Raw genomic sequence first — 22,411 nt, 5'->3', positions numbered from 1 at the left:
CCCTGAATATGAAATGAACTGGTAGATTCTGGGTGCTCTGATGGATGACTCTGACTCTAAGATCCTAGATTCCCGATGAGAATGACAGATTGGGTCCAGATCCTACAACCTGCATTTCCCCTGGCATCAGCACCCTTCCCCGACATTCCAAACAGTGACTAGACTGAGATGGTATTTCAGGGGATGGTTTGCCTGGATCGTTCATAATTTAGAAAGAAGAAATGGAGAGCTTTTGTTCAAAACGGGACTTTTCCCAAGTAAATGAAAAGACAGTCACAAGAAATCCAGTTGTTTTCACAACCTTCAGAACAAGAGAACCACAAGACTGCAAAGAATCGTGACCATAGCACATCACAATCAAAAGAAACAAATTTAGGATTAAGTTCATTCCGATGAAAGGGAGGAAGGATACATTTGCAGTGTTAAGGAGAGAATTTATACCGGGGCACAACTTCAGTTAGAAAATATGCATTTTGGGGAGATTGTCAGCTGATCTTTATTATAATTTACAAAGATTAAAATGACTAATTACAAAGAAAAAAAAAGCAAAGTAGCGCAGACTAGGATACTTTACACATTTTGCTGCCTATGAATTTTTCTGTTCCATAAATGAACAGAATACAATTTCATAGCTGACATTCAATATTCATTTCATCACTAAAAATGTATGCAAACTGACTAAAAAGAGACAGATCATAAAAACAATCGGCCAAAAAAAATGTTTTTTTTTTTCTAGGTTGCTAGTGCACTTTTGGTCCGTGGGCTCTGGTTCAAACGGAGATAGAAACGCACTCTAAGACCGTCGGAGAAGCACTTCCTGGCTTAGAAGCATCCACAGGTGATCGATAAAGGAGGCAAAACACAGATTTCCACGAAACACACAACACTAGGGTCCAACTTGGACTTTTATAAACTTCTGGGTTTCATTTTTAAGAGAGTAGGACCACAGCTCACATCCTTGTTCTCACTTCAAACCCAAAGTCATTATGCAAACCACGTGTGAATGTTCGACAGTCAGGCCAGACAGTCAGACACCGCCTCACAGGGGTTAATGAGCACAGCCGAGTCCTTCTACACACACAGGTCATGAAGCAACACGGAGCAGAGCCTCCCAGGACCACAGGCGAGCAAGCTGATGGTGCTGCAGGACGGCCACCTGTCCGGTGGGGGGGGGTGCTTCATTCGCTGGGAGCCCCCCGCTTAGCGAGAAAGTCCCGTCACCAGAGTGAGGCGCCGCTGCCCTTCAGAAGAAGTACTCTCTCTGGCTCTCACTGACAGCTTTGCATGTTGACCTCACTCTTCAGAGCCTTCTCAGCGCTGTCTCCAGCCGGGGCAACAGTTGACTCGTTTTTTTGGTACAACCACCTCTGCTGATAAATGCGTGCAGCTATGGCAGTGAGACTCAGCAAGACAAACACCACCACCGCTATCACACCTGGTGAGAGAAGGGGGAGGCGCAGTCAGAACACAGACTTGTAACGTGCAGGGCTCACGTAGCTGATAGCAAGCTCATGTACATCACACGCCCATCGTCAGGAAAGTGGGCACTGGCCTACTGGAACACTGAGTTTACTTCTAAGTCCGCACGTCCTTTGGATACAACAGTTTTATGCCTTTAGGTTAAAGATCTATTGGCCTGACTTTCACTTGGTGCCCTCCTGTTAAAATTTGGAACCACAGTATGGCCTCTAGGTCATGCTCCCTCTTCATGCTTACAAGCGAGTATGTTTTCATTATTTTAAAAGGAAGGGGTGTATAGGCTTGTCATGGAGGAATTAAATGTTTATGTACAAGTACATTAAAAAGAACTGCTGCTGACGTTCTGCTGATTTGCAGTTCTGTGGTGAGTACACCAGCTCCTTCTATGAGGCTAGAAGAGTCTTACGTGATCTCTGCTGCTGGGGGGCATGTCTTGTGCGTGATCCCCTTCAGTTGCTTGTGTGTAGGGTCTGTGCTGTACCTTGGTTATGTGATTATGGTATGTGAGAAGGTAGCACCTGTCTTACAGGACTGTCCCTCTTCCTGCTGGCGGTAAGGGGGCAGGCAGTCATGGTGGGAGTCCATATGGGAATCCCTACATGGCACAGAACTACAGGTAACCTCTAGGTGCTAAGGGCAGCCAGCAACAATTGAGACACTCTCGGCCCTACAGGTACAAGACTCTGGATGCCTTCAACCCCATGCAGAGGAGGAAGTAGATCCTTCCCCAGAGGAATCTCCAGATGAGACCTCAATGCTGGCTGACACCTTATTGCAGGCTTCTGTGACACCGAGCAGAGGACCTAGCCAAGCTCTTCCCAGACTCCTGACCCACAGAAACCGGGACACACTAAAAGAGAGTTGGGTTAAGCTCTAAGTGGGAGATGATCTGCCAGGCAGCAGTAGATAACCGATATACCACTCTACTAAAAATTTGTAGAAAGAGAGACAATGTTCAGCGACAGGGAAAGTGGATTATTTGACATCTTTTGCTGGTAATGCTTTAAGTACTGAAGTGTTAGCTGCGTCAGTGCTTCTCAACTTTGGCTGCACGGCAGACGATGGCTCAGAATCTTCGGTGGGAGGCTTGGACACCAATATTGTTTTAGAAGTTCCTCTGATTTTTTTTCAAGGGCTGCCAGTGTTGGGACGGTCAGATGAGGCCTAGAGGGGTTTGCTCAAGCTGCCATATTCATTAAAGAATGAGTGTTAATCCATACCCAAACAGGGAGGTACCAAAACAGCATTCATCAGTCAAACACTTTTAAGATGACTGACACAGGCATTGATATTCCACTTAGCAAATGTTGGAAAATGTATTACTGTTTAGTTACGTGAATCCAAATTCACGTTGTTAAATGAAGATTCTTCACTACGCTCTGGGACAGAGATAAAGAGCATAACGGAGCCCAGCTCAGTGGGTGCCTTTGGTCACAGGGATTCCTGAGCAGATGCTCAGAACCTTTGGAAAGGTTCTTAAATACTAACAAGGAGAACAGTCATCACGTTCACTACACCTTGCACCTCACCTGACAACAAACAGTTGTCGCTTTAATTACTCTGAAGTTTTGTTACAGGACTTCGCTTTGAAGAGCGACATTGTATCCAATTTTAGTGTCAGGGACAGGAACTCAATAACAGTGATCAGGCCATTTGATTATCCAATCACTGTCACTGTTACCCTCAAACACCCAGGATGTTATTATGTATGTAACTGAGTACTAGCTTGTTTGTTCTGTGAGACTTGGTAGGTCCTAGAGCAACCTCTGTCTTCATCTACTCTCTGAAGAGACTGAGATGATGTGACTCATGCATCCGATGCCTTCCGTACCTTCCTTTCAGCAATCCCAGTGTGAATGCATTTGTGACAAGCACTTGGGTCTGTCTGCCTCTCCATCCATCTACACATCTGTGTCCTTCTCTGCTTGTCCATCGACACAATGGATCCCTTGGCAAGAAACGCTCCATGATCTCCGGTGTACCAGGTGTGGACATGATTTAGATTAATTCCCTTTCCTGTATTGTTCCCTTTGTTTGCAAGAGGAGAGGTGATGGAGCGCAGCACGTGGAGAAATCCACCTGCCGGGGTGGTTCTTTAACCGGACTAAGTACTTTACTTGTGGTGCGGTCTGTGGTCATTCGGACACAGGGCTGAGAATTCCACCCAGGATTCTACACTGCAGCTCAATCTATTTGGCAGCTGGCAAACCACGCAGCACACAGCCACCGCACAGATTGAAGGCAGAGCCAAGTGAATTGCACAGGCCTATAACCTGACTTGTTACCTCCCTAACACCTCATGTGCTCTAATTCTCCCTCCCGTCTATCAGGAGCCAAGCAGGATTTCTCAGGGGAATAATATTGATGCAGCTTACTTACTTTGTACAACTTGCCAGTGATATTTAACCAAAGGCGATAAAGCTCCAAAGACCACGCCTTCTGTTCTAGCACCAACCTGACTACCATCATTGCTCTCTCCAAACATGGCACCAACCATGACATTTTGCATGTTTGGACTTTGATTCCTATTTCAAAAACATGAATCACATTTAAGTCGATTTATTTTAAATCAGCTTTTTGCTTTATACTGAAGTCTTCTCATTCAAAATAAATGAGAACAGTTCAGGATTAAGACTTGATTTATATTTTAACACAAAGTATTCCTTTTAGGTGTACGTTATAAATAACACATATGTTTCTTTGTTCCTGGAGTTATGAAATCAGAAGATCATATACCTCATTCTTTTTTTTTTTTTAAAGATTCATTTATTTGACAGATAGAGATCACAAGTAGGCAGAGAGGTTGGCAGAGAGAGAGAGAGGAGGAAGCAGGCTCCCCGCTAAGCAGAGAGCCCGATGTGGGGCTCGATCCCAGGACCCTGGGATCATGACCTGAGCCGAAGGCAGAGGCCTTAACCCGCTGAGCCACCCAGGTGCCCCCATATACCTCATTCTTTAGAAAAACAGAAGTGGTTAAGATAGGAATGGGCAAGTTCACATTCTTACACAGATTTGGTCAGCACTTGAAAATGTCTGCGTACCTTCCTAATAGTCTGGAGAAAACTGGTATCTTGATGAACAGAAACTTAATTAGCAGATGCAGTCTGGTCTGCCTGAAAAGTGGACACACCTGCGTCCCCCAGCTTGGGGACGACCTCCCTTATCTGGAATAGCCATGGAATGGAGAGCAGCTCGCTCCCTCCCAGCCTGCAGAGTTTGCAACAGACACATTCCAGGGGTCTAATAAATGTAAGCGTTCTCTGAATCATAAGGAGGAGACTTGAATATTCATTTTTTAAAGCAGGCCTAAATAAATTCTGCTTCAGAGAATACAGTGGGAGATATTTAAGATGGAACTACTTGTACCTCTTCAAATATATGTAAGTACATAGAAAATATAAATATACATTATATGTGAATATATATGTAAATACATATATGGTTTATCCATAGGACTTTGCTCTGAAGAGCTGTGTTCTATCCAGTTTTGCCGTCACATGTAGAGAACACATGTGACACTGAACGTGTATATATAATACAAATATATGTGAATAGTTACATTTAGAAATACAAATAAATATATGTAAATCTAAGGTAAGACTGAGACCAGGAAACAGTTCCGTATATTTATGTTTAGAATAATCTTTAGGTTTTCTATCCCTATGAAAATGACAATTTGCATAGTTTAGGTGGTTCTAAACTCACCTAATGCTTTAATTTTTTTTTTAAGATTTTATTTATTTATTTGACAGACAGAGATCACAAGTAGATAGAGAGGCAGGCAGAGAGAGAGAGAGGGAAGCAGGCTCCCCGCTGAGCAGAGAGCCCAATGCGGGACTCGATCCCAGGACCCTGAGATCATGACCTGAGCCGAAGGCAGCGGCTTAACCCACTGAGCCACCCAGGCGCCCCTAATGCTTTAATTTTAATAGTATTTTTAAAGTCTTGGGCAAATGGATTGAGAGGTCCGTGGCTATTTTGAATCAAAGAAGTAAAGGTGAATATGTTGTATACGTACATGTGTATATATGATCTCTTGAGAGATATGAATGGGTATTTTCAAATGGAAAACCTTATTACTCTGTAGTTTGGCAACTATCCTTTAAAGAGTGTCTCGGTGCAACCATGGATTCCCTCCACTCAGCCCCACTCAGCCCCGGCAGAGGCCAACATGCGGGCAAGCCCGTGAAGAACTCCCGCAAAGGGGTGTCCTGCCATTGACCTCCTCCCTCAGCTCGGACTCCCGGACACCGGTTTATGCCCGCGGTGACAGCAGCGCCGAGGACCAGATCGTTCACAGCCCTGTTACCTCCGATGACAGCAGGACCACTTCTGTCAGCGTTAACTAAGGGCTCTCCCCCGTCTGTCGGTCCAGAACCACCTACAGCAGAGAAAGGGAGAATGTCAGAGGCAGAGGGAAGAGGACTTTGGTGACATTCACAAACATCTGACAGGAGAGCAGAGCCCTGTGTAGGTGGGAAGGAGCAGGAAACCCAGATCAGAGCAGGGCCAGGCAACCCCACTGAGGGCCTGGGCAGCCCCGGGGTGCAGACAGGGTGGAGGACCGCGGGCAGCGACCGCGACCGCGGGTGGAGGGGCACGCACCTGCGCCACCTGCTAGCAGGCGGGTGGCCTCCCGCGCCGGGCCTCCGGGCCCCACGGACTCCGTGCAGCGGGACGTGGCGGCCACGTGTCCACGCACGGTGACCGCGACGGGGCCACCGGGGCGCAGCGCAGCCTTGAGCGGAGCAGCGGGGCCGAAGCGCACGGCCGACAGGCAGCCGGTGAAGCCGCGAGCGCCGGCCTGCAGGGTGTCTGGGTCCGCGTGAGTGGGCTCTGCGGGCAGACAAGCGGGACACGCGTTAGGGCGCGGGGTGGGGGGGCGCAGGCCTGGCCCACGTCTGCAGAGCCGCCACCAACCCACCCGCCCTCCAAACCCTGGGCCCTTCCTTCCATAGGGCAAGACAGGCAGGGCCGTCTCTGTGGCCTCCGCTAGTGACCCGCGGGCCCCAGCTCTGCCCCTGGGCAGGCCGGAGCAACCCCAGGTGCAGTCCCGCCCAACAAAGGATTCCACCCTCTGCTGTTGCGCGTTTCAAAGATCACGGCAGTATTTTGTAACAAGATCTGTGGCCGGTAATCTAGGCGGTGGCAGTGAAATGTCACCCGCGCGTGGGGACAACAGTGCTCTTGGAATCCCTAGGGCGGTTCTAACCTCCTCATTTACACTTGACTCTGGCCCCATTCTCAGCCTCACAGAGGCCCCGCCCCAGCTCTAGCTGCCACCGGGGAACCCCACCTCCAGCTGCCTTTCCCCCATCACAGTGGTGGGCTCTGTCCCCTTCCCGTAAGTCTGGGCTGGCTCCCCGTCCTAGCCCCCGACCTGGCTCGGATCTGACCGAGGTTGGTTAGCGGGAGAAGGGCAGCGACGGACCCAGGAGAGCACAGCACCAATCCCTTCACCTCGAGGACGATTAGCTCCTACACTGCACTTGCTCAGTGCGCCCCAAATCTGACCGGGCCCAGTTACGTGCAGGCTTCAGACGTTTCATGGATGTGCAGGGAAGCCCCCTCAACGTGGGGACCCGCGGCATATGCGTCTGACTCCCTCCCTGCTTCAGTGTGTCCACTAGTCGGGTGACTTCTTCTCCTACCAACCATACACAGCAACCAAGAATTCATCCGGTGCCTTCCACCGGCTGGCCATCGTGTGGGGTCATTTGCAGAGGTGAGAATTTAATGCTCGCGAGATAATACCCGAGTGTTTTTACTCCTGCTGGAAGGTAGTTCACATTAAATTTCAGAAATATCTGAATGTCTCTCACGTGGGGTGACCTTGACCCAGCTGGTCACGGGAACCCCCTTTTCAACAGGATATTATCTCTTTATCCTGCCAGTGGCTTTTGGAATGTTTGTAATTGCTCGCATTAAGGGGTGGGTAAGTGGGGATTGTTATATTTAATTTTTTTAATTTTTTAATTAACATATAATGTATTATTAAACCCAGGGGTACGGGTCTGCGAATCCCCAGGTTTACACACTTCACAGCACTCACCATAGCACATACCCTCCCCAATATCCGTAACCCCACCCCCTCTCCCTACCCCTCTCCCCCCAGCCACCCTCAGTTTGTTTTGTGACATTAAGAGTCTCTTATGGTTTGTCTCCCTCCCGATCCCATCTTGTTTCATTTATTCTTTTCCTACCTCCCAAACCCCCCACATTGCATCTCCACTTCCTCATATCAGGGAGATCATATGATAGTTGTCTTTCTCCAAATGATTTATTTCACCATGTTTAGAATGAATGCTATACCTTCCATAGAATATATGTGCGACTCTACAAGTCTTTTGGGTTATCGGGATAGATGGTCTTTAAGTTCACCCTGAGAATCTCAGCTGTGATCCGTGTGTCTTGATGTTGTGGATGAACTCTTAGGGGGTAGTGTTTGCTTCCTTTGAGCTTTTGAGGGATACTCTAAGTGCTATGTAAAAGACCTCTAAAAGCAACTAAAATGAGGGGCATGTTTACATTGTTACAACCCTAATAAACAACTCTCTGAAACACACAGCTCTCTTGGCCAGGCTGATTATATGAGGCATCAAGGAGGGTTATGTATGATGAATTCCAGGTAGATTCTTACAGTGAAGCAAGCAAGCTGGAGACAACTCAGTTGAATGATCATTTTAGATTAAAGACCTCTTCTTTAGACGGGTGGCTCCATCAGTTAAGGGTCAGCCTTTGGCTCAGGTCATGACCTAGGGGTCTTAGGATTGAGCCCCTTCATGCTCCCTGCTCTGCGGGGAGTCTGCTCTTCCCTCTCCAACTGACCCCCCCCACTCAAGCCCTTATACGTGCTCTCTCTCCCTCAAATAAAAAAAATTTTAAAAAGTAAAAAATAGTTTTTTGTTTTTTTTTTCATTCAGACAATATATATTCCATAAAGAAAGGCATCCTTGCTTGAATATACTTAAGAGAATGTCAAGAAGAACTAAAACAGGAAAATGCTGTGATAGTAACATAGGACTGCCACACCGCTAAAATGCTAAAAACAAAAACAAAACACCACAGGCCAATTAAAAGTCCCAGCCGCTGAGCAAAGAGAGGAACCGGAGCACACTCGCTTTCCTGGTCAAAGTCTGAGAGGAGCGCTACCAGGCTAGGGTCACAGAATCAATCCTGGGCAGACATGTATCTTACTAATTAACTGGACTAACTTTGTGAAATTCATTTTTTAAAGATAAATTTTAAAAATGTCTATAGGCAGTGCTATTATTCAAGAAAGGAACGCCGGTAGAACACTGTATTGCAGTTAAGAGCTTGTACTTGACATTTATACGTACTTGAGGACTGTGAGCATGGACATGTGTGGGTGGGCTTGTGTGCCCCCATAGCCTGTTATTAACCCCACAGTTGTAGCCATGTCTTTGTATGCGTATGGGGTACCAAGATACATGCAAGTTTACTGCTCACTGCTTCCTGCTGCCTTCATATTTTCCATCCTGAAGTCATGCTTGTGATTCGTTTTTTGACTGGAATGATTCTCTAGCATTTTCCTCAGATGGGAGGCACAGTCAATATTTAATCTCCATCTTTCCTTGTTATCCAAAATATCTTTTTTTAACCTTGTCAAATACATTATATATTAGATGCTTGCATTGTGGCTCATTCTTCAGCCATACTAACGATAATCCACATCATTTTTTTAAAAAAGATTTTATTTATTTATTTGACAGAGAGAGAGATCACAAGAGAGGCAGGCAGAGAGAGAGGAAGGGAAGCAGGCTCTCCGTTGAGCAGAGAGCCTGATGCGGGACTCGATCCCAGGACCCTGAGATCATGACCTGAGCCGAAGGCAGCAGCTTAACCCACTGAGCCACCCAGGTGCCCCACATCATTTTTTTTTATCCCGCTGTAACCAATGAGAAGTTAGATGTTGATGCCAAAATCATTATTTTTTCATTGTAGTAACTTCTGTCTAGAAGGTTTGGAGGATTTTTCTCTGTGGGTTTTGCAATTTGGAAATTTTCCCAGTTATATGTCTTTTCTCATCAGAATTGATGCATTCTTTCAATCTGCAACTCATATTTTCCTTTAGCTCAGAGAATTTTTTTTCATGCATAATTACTGTCTTTGCTTCCACTTCTGTTTCTGAACCTCTAATTATTCCCGTTAGGTTTTCTCTTATTTTCCCTTCTAATTTCTCTCTCTTAATCTTTTTTTCTCTGCAGTTTGAGATAGCCCATCTCTGTAATATTCCAGACCACTGTCTGATGAGTATCAGTGATGAGTCTCTCCTTCAGATAACACTGTGAAATCGTGAAAACCAGTATTTACTTTAACCCCCAGAGTTGGTGTGACTTTTTCAAGGGTCCTTGAGTGCCAAGTTTCATCGCAGTTGTATTCTGTCTTCCTTAATGGCTCCATTTTGATGTGGGAATTGTAGTTTTGTCTTCAGTCTTCCTCCCCATCTTCTTAGGGGTGACATCATCTTTTTAGTTGTTGATTTATCATTCCACTGTGAGAACTCCATGGCTGAGGATCTTAGATGATATGGGGGTCCTGGCAAGCTAGAGGCTGCATCTTTTCTGCCCCATACCAGCAGCAGACCTGCAGGCTCATGATCTGGCCCCAAACAGAATGTAGGAAGAAATCTCCCTCCCTTACCATGGAAGAAGGAACGTGGCCCAGCCTCGTTGCTCCACAAGGGGCACTGAGGATTGGTATAATCATGCTGAGCAATGCTGACCTTCCCTCTGGAAGTCAATTTTTTTTTTTTTTTAATTCTAGATAAACGACATAATTAGAAAATGAGTAGAAGACCGACTTTTCCAGTCCATCTTTCCAAAAATTCAGAGTCAGGGGGCCTTGATTTTCAGAGTGAGAAAGAAGTGAATGAATTATTCCTTCCTCCCCAAAACACAGGCCCACTGAGCACCAGGCTCTCCCAGCGCTTGCAGCTAACACCAGAGAAGAAATCAGGAGTAATCTGGGACCCAATGCACCCAGAGTGAGCAATGCCAGTAGGCACTTCCTGGAGCACTAGTCCTTAGTACATAATACAGACTCTTCGTGTAATGACATGTAGGCAGTCTCTGCCACTCTTTCACCCAACAAGGTGATCACATCAGAACTCCACACAATCACTGCTCTTAGTTCCTCAGTCCTCTTCACAACTGTGCATCCCCTCCCAATGTGGCTCTGCCCGTTTCAGCAGTCCTGAACCCTGAGCCCTTCCATTTCCCTCCCCACACCTCCCATCACACCCTGTCTTTAAACACATTCATTCACACTTCAGAATAGACACCCAGTTATGACTCATCACTCACCTCTTCCAGCTGCATGTGCAGAAGAGGCATCAGCAAAAGAAATGAATCTCTAATAGTTTTTTAAAATATTATTATTGAGATATAACTCACATACCATAAGACTGGCCCTTTTAAAGTATACAGTTCAGGGGGATTTTGTATATTTGCACAGTTGTAAAACCATTACCAGTATTCACTTGCAGAATCTTTCTATCTCTCCTAAAGAAACCCAGTATGCATTAGACTCCACGTCCCATTCCTACCCCTCTCCAGCCCTGGGCAAGCCTAAACTTTCTGTTTCTATGATTTGCCTATTCTGGACATTTCATACAAAATAAGTCATACAGTAAGTGACTTTTGGTATTTATCTTCATTTATTTAGCATCATGTTTTCACCCATTTGTAGCCTGTGTTGCTACTTCATTACATTTTATGGCCAATATTTCACTTTTGTTTGTGGCATACAGTGAAACACTGGCACAAAACATAATGCTATATCACTTAGTCAATAGTCACTGGGGTTATCCCCATGCTGGGTTATTAGTGGAGAACACAGCTATGGGGATTTGTGTACACCTTTCGTGTCTGAACATATGTTTTCAATTCTCTTGGGTATATACCTAGGAGTGGTCATATGGTAACTCCGTATTTAACTTCCAGATAAACTGCCAAACTATTTTTCCACAGTGGCCACACATTTTACATTCACATCACCAATGCACAAGCGCTCAAATTTCTCCACCTCATCCACTTGTTACAGTTTTTAGTAATATCTTGTGGTTTAGATTTGCATTCCCTTGCCAGCTAATGATCTTGAGCATCTTTTCATATTGGTCTTTGATAAATCTTCTTCAAAGAAATGTCTTTGATTTTGGCCTTTGACCAGATCCTTAGACCATTTTTAAATTGGGTCATTTGTCTTTTTGTTTGGTGAGAGCTCTGTATATACTCTGCACAAAAATTTCTTATGAAACTGGAGCAAACAATCCTAAAATTTATATGGAATCATAAGAGACCCTTAATTGTTAAGGAAATGTTGAAAAAGAAAAACAAAACTTTACTACAAAGCTGTGATCACCAAGACAGCATGGTACTGGCATAAAAACAGGCACATAGACCAGTGGAACAGAGTAGAGAGCCCAGATATGGACACTCAACTTTATGGTCAAATAATCTTCGACAAAGCAGGAACAAATATACAGTGGAAAAAAGACAATCTCTTCAATAAATGGTGCTGGGACAATTGGACAGCTATATGTAGAAGAATGAAACTCAACCATTCTCTTGCACCACACACAAAGATAAACTCAATCAATTCATGGAAACCAATGAGAATGAAGACACTTCAGTCCAAAACCTATAGGATACAGCAAAGGAAGTCCTAAGGGGGAAATACACAGCCATCCAAGCCTCCCTCAAAAAAAAAAAAAAAAAAAAAAAAAAAAAGGGAAAAATCCAGAATACACCAGCTGTCTATACACCTTAAAGAGCTGGAGAACCAACAACAAATCAAACCAACTCCAAACATAAGAAGGGAAATAAACAAGATTAGAGCAGAGATCAATGAGGTAGAAACCAGAGATACAGTAGAACGTATCAATAAAACTAGAAGCTGGTTTTTTGAAAGAATCAATAAGATCGATAAACCTTTGGCCACATTAATCCAAAAGAAAAGAGAGGAAGCCCAAATTAATAAAATTATGAGTGAAAAGGGAGAGATCACAACTAACACCAAGGAAGTAGAAACAATCATCAGAAGTTATTATCAACAGTTATATGCCAATAAACTAAGCAACCTAGATGAAAAGATAAACTCAAAATGGATAAAAGACCTCAAAGTAAGGCAGAAATCTATCAGAATCCTAGAGGAGAACATAGGCAGTAACCTCTTTGATATCAGCCACAGCAACTTATTTCAAGATATGCCTCCAAAGGCAAAGGAAACAAAAATGAAAATGAATTTTTGGAACTTCATGAAGATCAAAAGCTTCTGCACAGCGAAGGAGACAGTCAACAAAATGAAGAGGCAATCCACGGAATGGGAGAAGATATTTGCAAATGACAGTACAGACAAAAGGCTGATATCCAAGATCTATAAAGAACTCCTCAAACTCAACACACAAAAAACAGATAATCATATCAAAAAATGGGCAGAAGACATGAACAAACACTTCTCCGAAGAAGACATACAAAAGGCTATCAGACACATGAAAAAGTGTTCATCATCATTAGCTATCAGGGAGATTCAAATCAAAACCACATGGAGATACCACCTTACACCAGTTAGAATGGCCAAAATTAGCAAGACAGGAAACAACATATATTGGAGAGGATGTAGAGAAAGGGGAACCCTCTTACACTGTTGGTGGGAATGCAAGTTGATGCAGACACTTTGGAAAACAGTGTGGAAATTCCTTAAGAAATTAAAAATAGAGTTTCCCTATGATCCTGCAATTGCACTACTGGGTATTTACCCCAAAGATGCAGATGTAGTGAAAAGAAAGGCTATCTGTACCCCAATGTTCATAGCAGCAATGGCCATGGTCACCAAACTGTGAACAAACCAAGATGCCCTTGGTTCAGACAAATTGATAAGGAAGATGTGGTCCATATATACAACGGAGTATTATGCCTCCATCAGAAAGGATGAATACCCAACTTTTGTATCAACATGGACGGGACTAGAAGAGATTATGCTGAATGAAATAAATCAAGCAGAGAGAGCCAATTATGATATGGTTTCACTTATTTGTGGAGCATAAGGAATAGCACAGAGGACATGAGGAGATGGAGAGAAGGGAGTTTGGGGAAATCAGAGGGGGAGATGAATCATGAGAGACTGTGGACTCTGAAAAACAAACTGAGGGTTTTGGAGGGGCAGGCGTGGGAGGTTGGGTGAGCCTGGTGGTTGGTATTATGGAGGGCATGTATTGCATGGAGCACTGGGTGTGGTACATAAGCAATGAATTCTGGTACACTGAAAAGAAATAAAAAATAAAGAAATAAAATGTTATTTGTCAAAAAAATTTTCTTATGAGATGCCCGACTTGTGAATGTTTATCCTCATTTTGTGGATTGCCTTTTTACTTTTTTAGTAGTGTCTTTTGAATTACTAAGGTTATAATTTTGAGGAAGTCTGACTTATCTATTTTCCTCTTTCTGCTTGTGCTTTTAATAAATGATGATCTAACCCAAGGCTTTTGAGAAGCCTTCTATAAGAAACCAGTGCCTAAGCCAAGGTCACAAAAATGCACAACCATAGTTTGGTCTAAGAGTTTTATAAGTGTAGCTTCTACATGGAGGAGTATCATTCATTTTGAGTTAATTTTTCTAAATGGTGTGAGGTAAGGTTAATGTCACTTTTTTAAGCTGTTGGCTCTGTACCATTTGTTCAAGACACTAGTCTTCCTCCACTGGATGGGCCTAGCATCCATGTCTAATGTCAACTGATGATAAATAGTTTGACTTCTCGACTCTCAATCTACTCCATTGGTCAATATGTTTGTCCTCATTCCAATAGCACACAGTTTTGACACCATGGCTTTGTACCAAGTCTTAAAATCCAAGGTGAGAACTCCAGCTTCACTTTTCTTTTCAAGATGGTTTCAACTAATTGGAGTCCCTCATATTTCCATATGCATTTGGGATTGACTTGCCACTTGGACTTGGATCAGAATTGTATTGAACCTGTAGATCAATTTGGGGAGCACCCCCATCTTAGCAACGTTAACACTTCCAGTCCACGAACACGGATGTCTTTCCATTTGTGTAAATCTTCCATAATTCCTTCCAGCAGTGCTTCCTAGTTTCCAGTGTATGTGTCTTACACCTCTTCTGTTCAAGTTATTCCAAGGGATTTTATTCTTTCTGATCATACTTTAAGTGGAATTTACATTTTGGTCTTCATTTCATTTTTGTATTATTCATTACTAGTATAAAAATGTAATAAATTTCTGTACGTTGATCTTTTTTTTTTTTAAAGATTTTATTTATTTATTTGACAGAGAGAGATCACAAGTAGATAGAGAGGCAGGCAGAGAGAGAGAGGGAAGCAGGCTCCCCGCTAAGCAGAGAGCCCGATGCAGGACTCGATCCCAGGACCCTGAGATCATGACCTGAGCCGAAGGCAGCTGCTTAACCCACTGAGCCACCCAGGCGCCCCTCTGTACGTTGATCTTAATCCTTGCTCCAACTGTGTACTATCTCCATTAGCTTTTTTCATGGATTCCTTACAAGATCACATTCTCTACAAATAGAGATGTTTTACTTCTTCCTTTTTATTCTGGATACTTTTTACTCTTTTATTCTTGCCTTGTAGCCCTCACTCAAACCTGTACTACAATCTGAAGGAAGGTGGTGAGAGTAGACATCATTATCTTATTCCTGATCTTAGGGAAAGATTTCCATTATTTTCCATTAAGTGTGATGTTAGACATGGAGTTTTTGTAGCTCTTTTTTCATGCGAGGAGGTTTCTTTCTATTCCTACTTTGTTTTTGGTTTTATTTTTTTTTTGAAAGCACAGTGGATTTTTTTCAAATGCTTTTTCTGTGTCTATTGAGGCAACCATGTGGTTTTTGTCCTTTATTCTATTAATATGCTGTTTTATGTTGATTGTTTTTATCTGCTGACCCAACCTTAATTTCCTAGGATAAATCTTATCTGGTTGTGTATAAAATTTGTTTGTGTTACTGGATTAGATTTTACTGATTAGATTTGCTAATATTTTGTTGAGGATCTTTGCATTTGTTCTCATATTGCTGAAATTACGTAAACTTTTTGTGTCTTCCACCCCATGACTTTCCTCCCAAATGAGATAAATTCTTAGGCAGAGCAGAGCAAAGACAAAATATATGTCACAGAAGTCAATGGAGTTTTTAATATCCAAACTGTAGTCTGTCCATGAGGGCATCAGTAAGTAACTCCCACATTATTTATAACCCAATTCTCATATATGGATTTCCATTTCAATACAAGATCCTTCAGTGGGTTTCTTTTCTCCACTAAGGTTTATCTGCATGACTGTACTGACTTGAACTACCTTCAATGTATTGTACTCTTTCCCGGGAGGAAAGGGAAAGGCACATCTTTATTCTGCACCCTTCAAAACAGATTTTCGTTTTGGTATTTGGGGGATATTTGCTGTTGCCGCTCTTTAATGTGCAAAAGACAAAATCCACAGAATACCACTTACACAAAAGTCTTTAGAGAAATAAAACCTAGTGAAAATGCCAGGACACCTTACTGGGTTGGTGTATTTTAAAGCTCTCATACTTTAGGGTTTACAGGCCATATCCTGTCAAGACTAGACAGAAAATTAGAAACCTAACGATCTGCACTTAAACTAGGATTTTACTAAAATTATTTCATAGTAACTGGGAGCACTTGACCTGAGTAGTCGCCATTAATAAGACCACTGAAGAGTGGGAAAAGCAAAAGAATCCTGTTAATTTAGAAGATGACCCTGAACCGTTCCTCCCAAAGCATATTAGGGTAAATAATAATGATGATAAAGGAGATCCATCACGAACACTATTTTATTCTTCATGTTCCCTATTGTATTGAGAGCGCTTTGAGGACAGGTACAGTATGTCTTGTTTCTGGGATTCAAAATGCCCAGGGAAGTACAGGTGCACATCAGGGATCCCCAGAGCTTTTTTAAGGAATGGACAGGTTGTTGAGTCGAAGGAGCTAACAAAAAATAAGCGGAGAACAGCTTGCTATAGCTCGGGACAACTGTCTTTGGAAAATTAATGGCTCTTCATTAACCAGTCTGTTGGTCTATTTTGCTGCAAGTTTATGAAAGGAAGCTCAGCTTATATTTCTCAAATCTGAACACAAAATAGTCATCTTCTCATAGTTACTAATTGCTAAGTAGAAGCTATCCTGAAATAAAGTTACCCCAAACAGGAAAAGTTTTATTAGCCTTTGATCAAGATGTGTACCTCTAGGTACAGATGAGATGAATATTTATAATTTTATTAGACTTGGTTGCTTCAGGCAATAAACTTCATTGCTGAATTTCAACTTTAATTTCTACAGCCTGAGAGAGATGACTAGACCATTCTTTTTTTTTTTTTTGACTAGACCATTCTTGAATAGAAATATTAACATCTTCGATTCCGTGCTACTGTTCTCTACAGATGAACTTGCAGGAAAATAAAAATGTATATGATAAAATTTATTATTCTCCTTTTTTTATTAAAATGATTCCCTTTATACAAGGCAGTTTGATTATTAAAACAGTTTCCATAATCCATGACTTATCTTTTTACAGATAATACATCCAAAGCTAAATTATCTTTAAAAATGTGTGTCAATTTCACACTTTCTGCTGTCAACTTCCTACCTTGTGCCACAGTCACTTCTGAACCTGCCTCATCTCTCCTGTCAGAGCCGGAGTCACTCTGGGCAGGCACTTGTGTGTGGTATGTTTTTTGTTTCTTGACCCTATCTGTCCTCCTGGCTGGGAAGAATGGCCACAGACACCTGCTCCAGCAACAAAGGAGGAATGACTCTGCTGGGGGCAGACGGGGCCATCGCTGCACTCACAGACCGCACCGGCACATAAGTAAGCTGAGCTCTGAGGCTTGCACACCCCTAAGATGATCTACTCCTCACTCTGTTCAAGCCATGAATGGTAACTATCAGGCCAGAGAGTGGAGCTCAGCAGCACATAAAAAAGGAGCAAATTCTTTTCCACTTGAATATTAAAAATTCTTTTCCACTTGGATTGTTATAAAAAATTATACTATTCAGCTGACAGCTGAGGATGGGGTTCCATTTCAGTGAAAGTCAATGTAGGCTCTGACTTTTTAGGAACTTCATAACCTCTTCCCACTAACTGTATACTGTTATTTTCATGGGTCAAAGCCAGAGAAGATCCTTATCTCTTTCCATTGTTTTCCCAGTTCTTGTGGTTTTTCTATACTATGTCACTGTTTTTGTTTTGTTTGGTTTGGTTTGGCTTTGGTTTTGGTTTTTAAGTTTATTTGACAGAGAAACAGTGGGAGATGGAACACAAGCAGGGGGAGTAGAAGAGGGAAAAACCAGCTTCCCACTGAGCAGAGAGCCCCATGCGGGGCTTGATCCCAGGATCCTGGGATCATGACCTGAGCCGAAGGCAGATGCTTAACGACTGAGCCACCCAGGCAAACCTCCCCCACCTTTTTTTTTTTTTTTTTTTTTTTGCCACTGTTCTAAATAGAATTAAAAAAAAAAAACACTTACTGGGTATTGTATCTAACTGATGAATCACTAAATTGTACACCTGAAATTAATATTACACTGTATGTCAGCCAACTAGAATTTAAATAAAAACTTTTTAAAAAAAGAATAAAGAAAATCTACTCATATCACAAAAACATGGATGTCCAGAAATGCCTAGAAAACACACCTGAAGTCACACATTAGAGATTGAGCTGTTCCCTTCTCTCTCCCATGGGCTGTATGAGCTACAGACTTCTCCCAGCACTAGAGGGGAACAAGTGTGCTCATCTGCATTCCTGCGGCAGCTGCTGGAGGCCCATACTGCACATGCGGAGGGAGCAGGAATGGCGAGCCACAGCTAAGCCTTTCTGCCTACACATCATGGGGCCCGATACTTTATCCACCTTAAGGCACAGTTAGAAAGCAGGACCACTTTGGCCCAAAGTTGGTATCCATTACATGATGCCACTACATTTTCACGGCAAAGAATCCCGAGAACCTGCTTCACTGGCTTAACCTGCTCCTGTAACTCCCAGGACTAACACGGAGCTTCCTGTCCTCTCTACCATCTAAATGATGCGCATCTGCATTTACCATTTATGAGGGCAGGCTGCGATTTGCCCCATTTCCTCTGAAAAAATAAGAACTCATAATTTTATTGCCCATCATGTTTTAGAAAAATGTCACCATTTTAACAGTTACTATGCTTCTCACCCTATTTTGAACAAGCGCTCATGGGCTGTCTCTAAATCTCTAGCATCTGTAGGATGTTTTTTACTTGTCGGGAATGGAAGAAATGATCAAAGAATCAAGGTACAAATGGCTGAAAAGGTAGTAAAGAGTCCATGAATTATCTCGGACTAAACACAGCCAGATGAGTATCACGTACCAGAGCAGGAATCCTACCCCAGACCGCAAGAGGACTTCTCCCAAATAGCTTTAAATATCGACAGCACATACAGTTCACAATATAAACAATCAAAAGAAAAAAATACCTTCCAAACTTTATTTTTTATTTCAATTTAATTCTGGTGGCAAGGGGGAAAACAAAGCCATAAATAATCTGATGCTTAATAGTCTGGTATGCTTTTATTCTACTACTTTTATGGAGAATAACTCACAGCCCTAAAGGGTGTGTGGGGGGGCGGTCTTCAGATCCTGACCTTCCAAGGGTAGCTGGGAGCACTGAACACATCTCAGAGCAGGGCCCAGCCTACTGCCAACACGTACTCACTTGCTCAAAGGAAATGTAAGTCCTTTCTTCTTGTAAATGTAAATCTATATTTACTGTTGGGTGATTTCTGCATTTGACCCCTGGTTAATAGACAATTTGTGAACAAGACACCTGCTTTGGTTTCGCCTTTCCTCAATTGTTATAAAAATACCAAGTTTCATTCTGCTTGATTGCCAAGCGAGGGGGCACGTGTGGAGACACTTCTCAGGGGTCACTGTGGCTCACCTAGCAGACAGCCCTCACTGGTGATTACAGGCACACTCGGACAAAAGGGCCACTTCTATTTTGATTGTCAGTTGCTGGGAAACCATGGATAAGGAGCTTCTTTCAGCCTCATGAACCCTTCCCGTGTTTGCAACCTGACGCTTCTAATCCATGTCGGGGGGTTGGGGGTGGGGGGACGATGCTCTTTCTGACACTTACCTAAAATTGTCCCCAACATAAGGGATTTGACAGCACTGAATTCTGTCCCTGATGACAGGACAACTTGTCTCCTTGCATTCTGGTCAACCTATTAAATATTCCATGAGAAGCAAACATAAAAATGGTGAGTAATTTTGGATAAGAAAATGGGAGTCTGAGGGAGACGAAGGGAAACGGTAAAAACAAGCCACACGTTCGTGCTGTCACAAAGGTGAATCGGTTTCATAGCAATTGTTTTAATACCTCGGATTTCACACCACCCCATTGCCTATTCTTTCCCCTTTATTTGTCTTCATAGTTTAGGAATCTGTAATTGGTATGATCCACAAAGAAATGCAATAAGCTATATCAAACCTTAAAGCTTTTGCTTATTTCAAACAGAAATTAGTAACACAGAACTACCCTATGACCCAGCAATTGCACTACTGGGTATTTACCCTAAAGATACAAACATAGTGATCCAAAGGGGCACGTGTACCCAAATGTTTATAGCAGCAATGTCTACAATAGCCAAACTATGGAAAGAACCTAGATGTCCATCAACAGATGAATGGATAAAGAAGATGTGGTATATATACACAATGGAATACTATGCAGCCATCAAAAGAAATGAAATCTTGCCATTTGCAACAACGTGGATGGAACTAGAGGGTATCATGCTTAGTGAAATAAGTCAATCGGAGAAAGACAACTATCATATGATCTCCCTGATATGAGGACATGGAGATGCAACATGGGGGATTAGGGGGATAGGAGAAGAATAAATGAAACAAGATGGGATTGGGAGGGAGACAAACCATAAATGACTCTTAATCTCACAGAACAAACTGGGGGTTGCTGGGGGGAGGTGGGGTTGGGAGAGGGGGAGGGGGTTATGGACATTGGGGAGGGTATGTGCTATCGTGAGTGCTGTGAAGTGTGTAAACCTGGTGATTCACAGACCTGTACCCCTGAGGATAAAAATACATTATATGTTTATAAAAAAAAAAAATTGGAAGGGGAGGCGAACCATAAGAGACTATGGACTCTGAAAAACAACCTGAGGGTTTTGAAGGGTCAGGGGTGGGAGGTTGGGGGAACAAGTGGTGGGTAATAGGGAGGGCACGTTTTGCATGGAGCCCTGGGTGATGTGCAAAAACAATGAATACTGTTAAGCTAAAAAAATAAATAAATTTAAAAAAAAACAAAAAACAAAAAAGAAATTAGTAACACAAGCCACAAAATGTATTACTGGCACAGAGTCAATATATAAAGGTTATTCTTCAAAACCCAGTGACAATGAATAATTGAAACACGGAGGCTTTTAAAAAATGTACTCCCACTTTCAGCAAAATCTTGCTTTTCCCCTTGTGTTTACATTTCTGCCGCCTTTGCTCTTTTGTACTCAGGTCGAAGTAGGCTCTCATTCTCATCGGGACGTCTCCAGTAATCACTGGGAGAAACTGGGCAACATTCCCCTACCGATGAGGACCGCTTGGCATTTTCAGTGGTCAGATATTAACAAGAACCCTGTCAGCCTCTTGCTAAACAAACAAACAACATTGCTAAAGAAAACACTTTGACTACGTTTTCTGTCCCCAGAACTTTCTGGGAAGACTGATGAACGTGTATCTCTTTTACTAGGATTTATTCTCAAAGCCTTGCTGGAGGTCATACACTGAATGCCACAAGTTTGGTTACTGTGGCTGCTGTGAATCTACCCCTTACCTCTACAGAGACCACCGCTGCTTCTCTGTGAATCGTCACCTGGTGAAGCCGCCCATCGGAGAAGTTTTTAAAACCAAAGTTATAAACGTCAGGTTCTTGGTGCCTGTCCAGCTTATACCTGATCTGCAAACTTCCTAAACAAGACCCCAAAAAATGACATTTTTAACTAAAATGGAAATTTATAAAAATTGTCAATACAGGTTCTAAAGCACATTTTGTTTTTATCTATTTCCTATAATTTGTATTTATTGAGCATTTGCTTAGGGGCACCAAGAGTCTCTATTCCTGGAAGAGTGATCATTTATGTGCTATTCCAGGGCTGAATTCGGAATCCGATTACACTATTTTAAAAGTCAAGACCAAATGGTCTTTTCCCAAGTTCTTCCATTTTCCTTAACAAAAGGAAAAAAATCTAAGTTAAGCATATGGGAACTCGGAGCTAGGCTCAAAGTTAATTATTCATGTGATATTCATAGTATTAAATGGCAAAACCTCAAGCAATATTGCATTAACATTCAGTTTCTATAAGCATCACTTCTTTTAATGTGACTTATTTTAATGCATTTTAATGTATTGCTGACATTTGCATAATGAATTTTTTTTGCACAACTAGAATTTTTTCCTGATGTTTCTGCCATAATCAAGAAATGGAAGAAAGACCAAGGATTTGCTACAACATCTAAATCTCCTGATGTCCTTCACAGGGATGCCCACTACCCCATAACCCCGTACTGCCTGGAGCAGATCTTCCAGAAAGCAGGTCTCGGCCCTTCCTCTCTGTGAAGGAAGGTTACAGCTTAGTCTAATGCTCCATCTGCAACAGTCTTGGAAGGACTTGAGTCCTTGAGTGGCCATGAGTTGGGTACCTCTCATCCCACTTTTCTTCGTATGTAGATATTGCCATGAATGGCTTCTCAGCCACTGATGAGTAAAGAATAATCCTATCCATGTGATGCATAGGAATAGTGGATTTTAGATAAATAAACCTCTTCACTTTGCTAAGAAGGAGGAGGAAATATTTTCCATGTACAAAATGAGCTGTCTTGTTTCAAAGTG

The 22,411-nt window shown here is 42.6% G+C and overlaps 1 protein-coding gene across 1 annotated transcript in view; it reads right to left on the bottom strand.

Annotated features, from left to right (window-relative positions):
• Positions 1-537: 537 nt before the first annotated feature.
• Positions 538-22,411, bottom strand: part of LOC123955291 (contactin-associated protein-like 3) — a 190,684-nt gene continuing 168,810 nt past the window's right edge. Inside the window, 6 exon segments of the mRNA XM_046027167.1 lie at positions 538-1,280; positions 1,282-1,435; positions 5,789-5,860; positions 6,085-6,315; positions 19,649-19,736; positions 21,356-21,489. Coding sequence (XP_045883123.1) covers positions 1,244-1,280; positions 1,282-1,435; positions 5,789-5,860; positions 6,085-6,315; positions 19,649-19,736; positions 21,356-21,489 — 716 coding nt within the window. The 3' untranslated portion in view covers positions 538-1,243.

The sequence above is a fragment of the Meles meles genome, chromosome 13, assembly GCF_922984935.1.
Source record: "Meles meles chromosome 13, mMelMel3.1 paternal haplotype, whole genome shotgun sequence".
NCBI lineage: Eukaryota > Metazoa > Chordata > Mammalia > Carnivora > Mustelidae > Meles > Meles meles.
The sequence above is the reverse complement of the archived record's forward strand: the minus strand, read 5'-3'. Positions and strand labels throughout refer to the sequence as shown.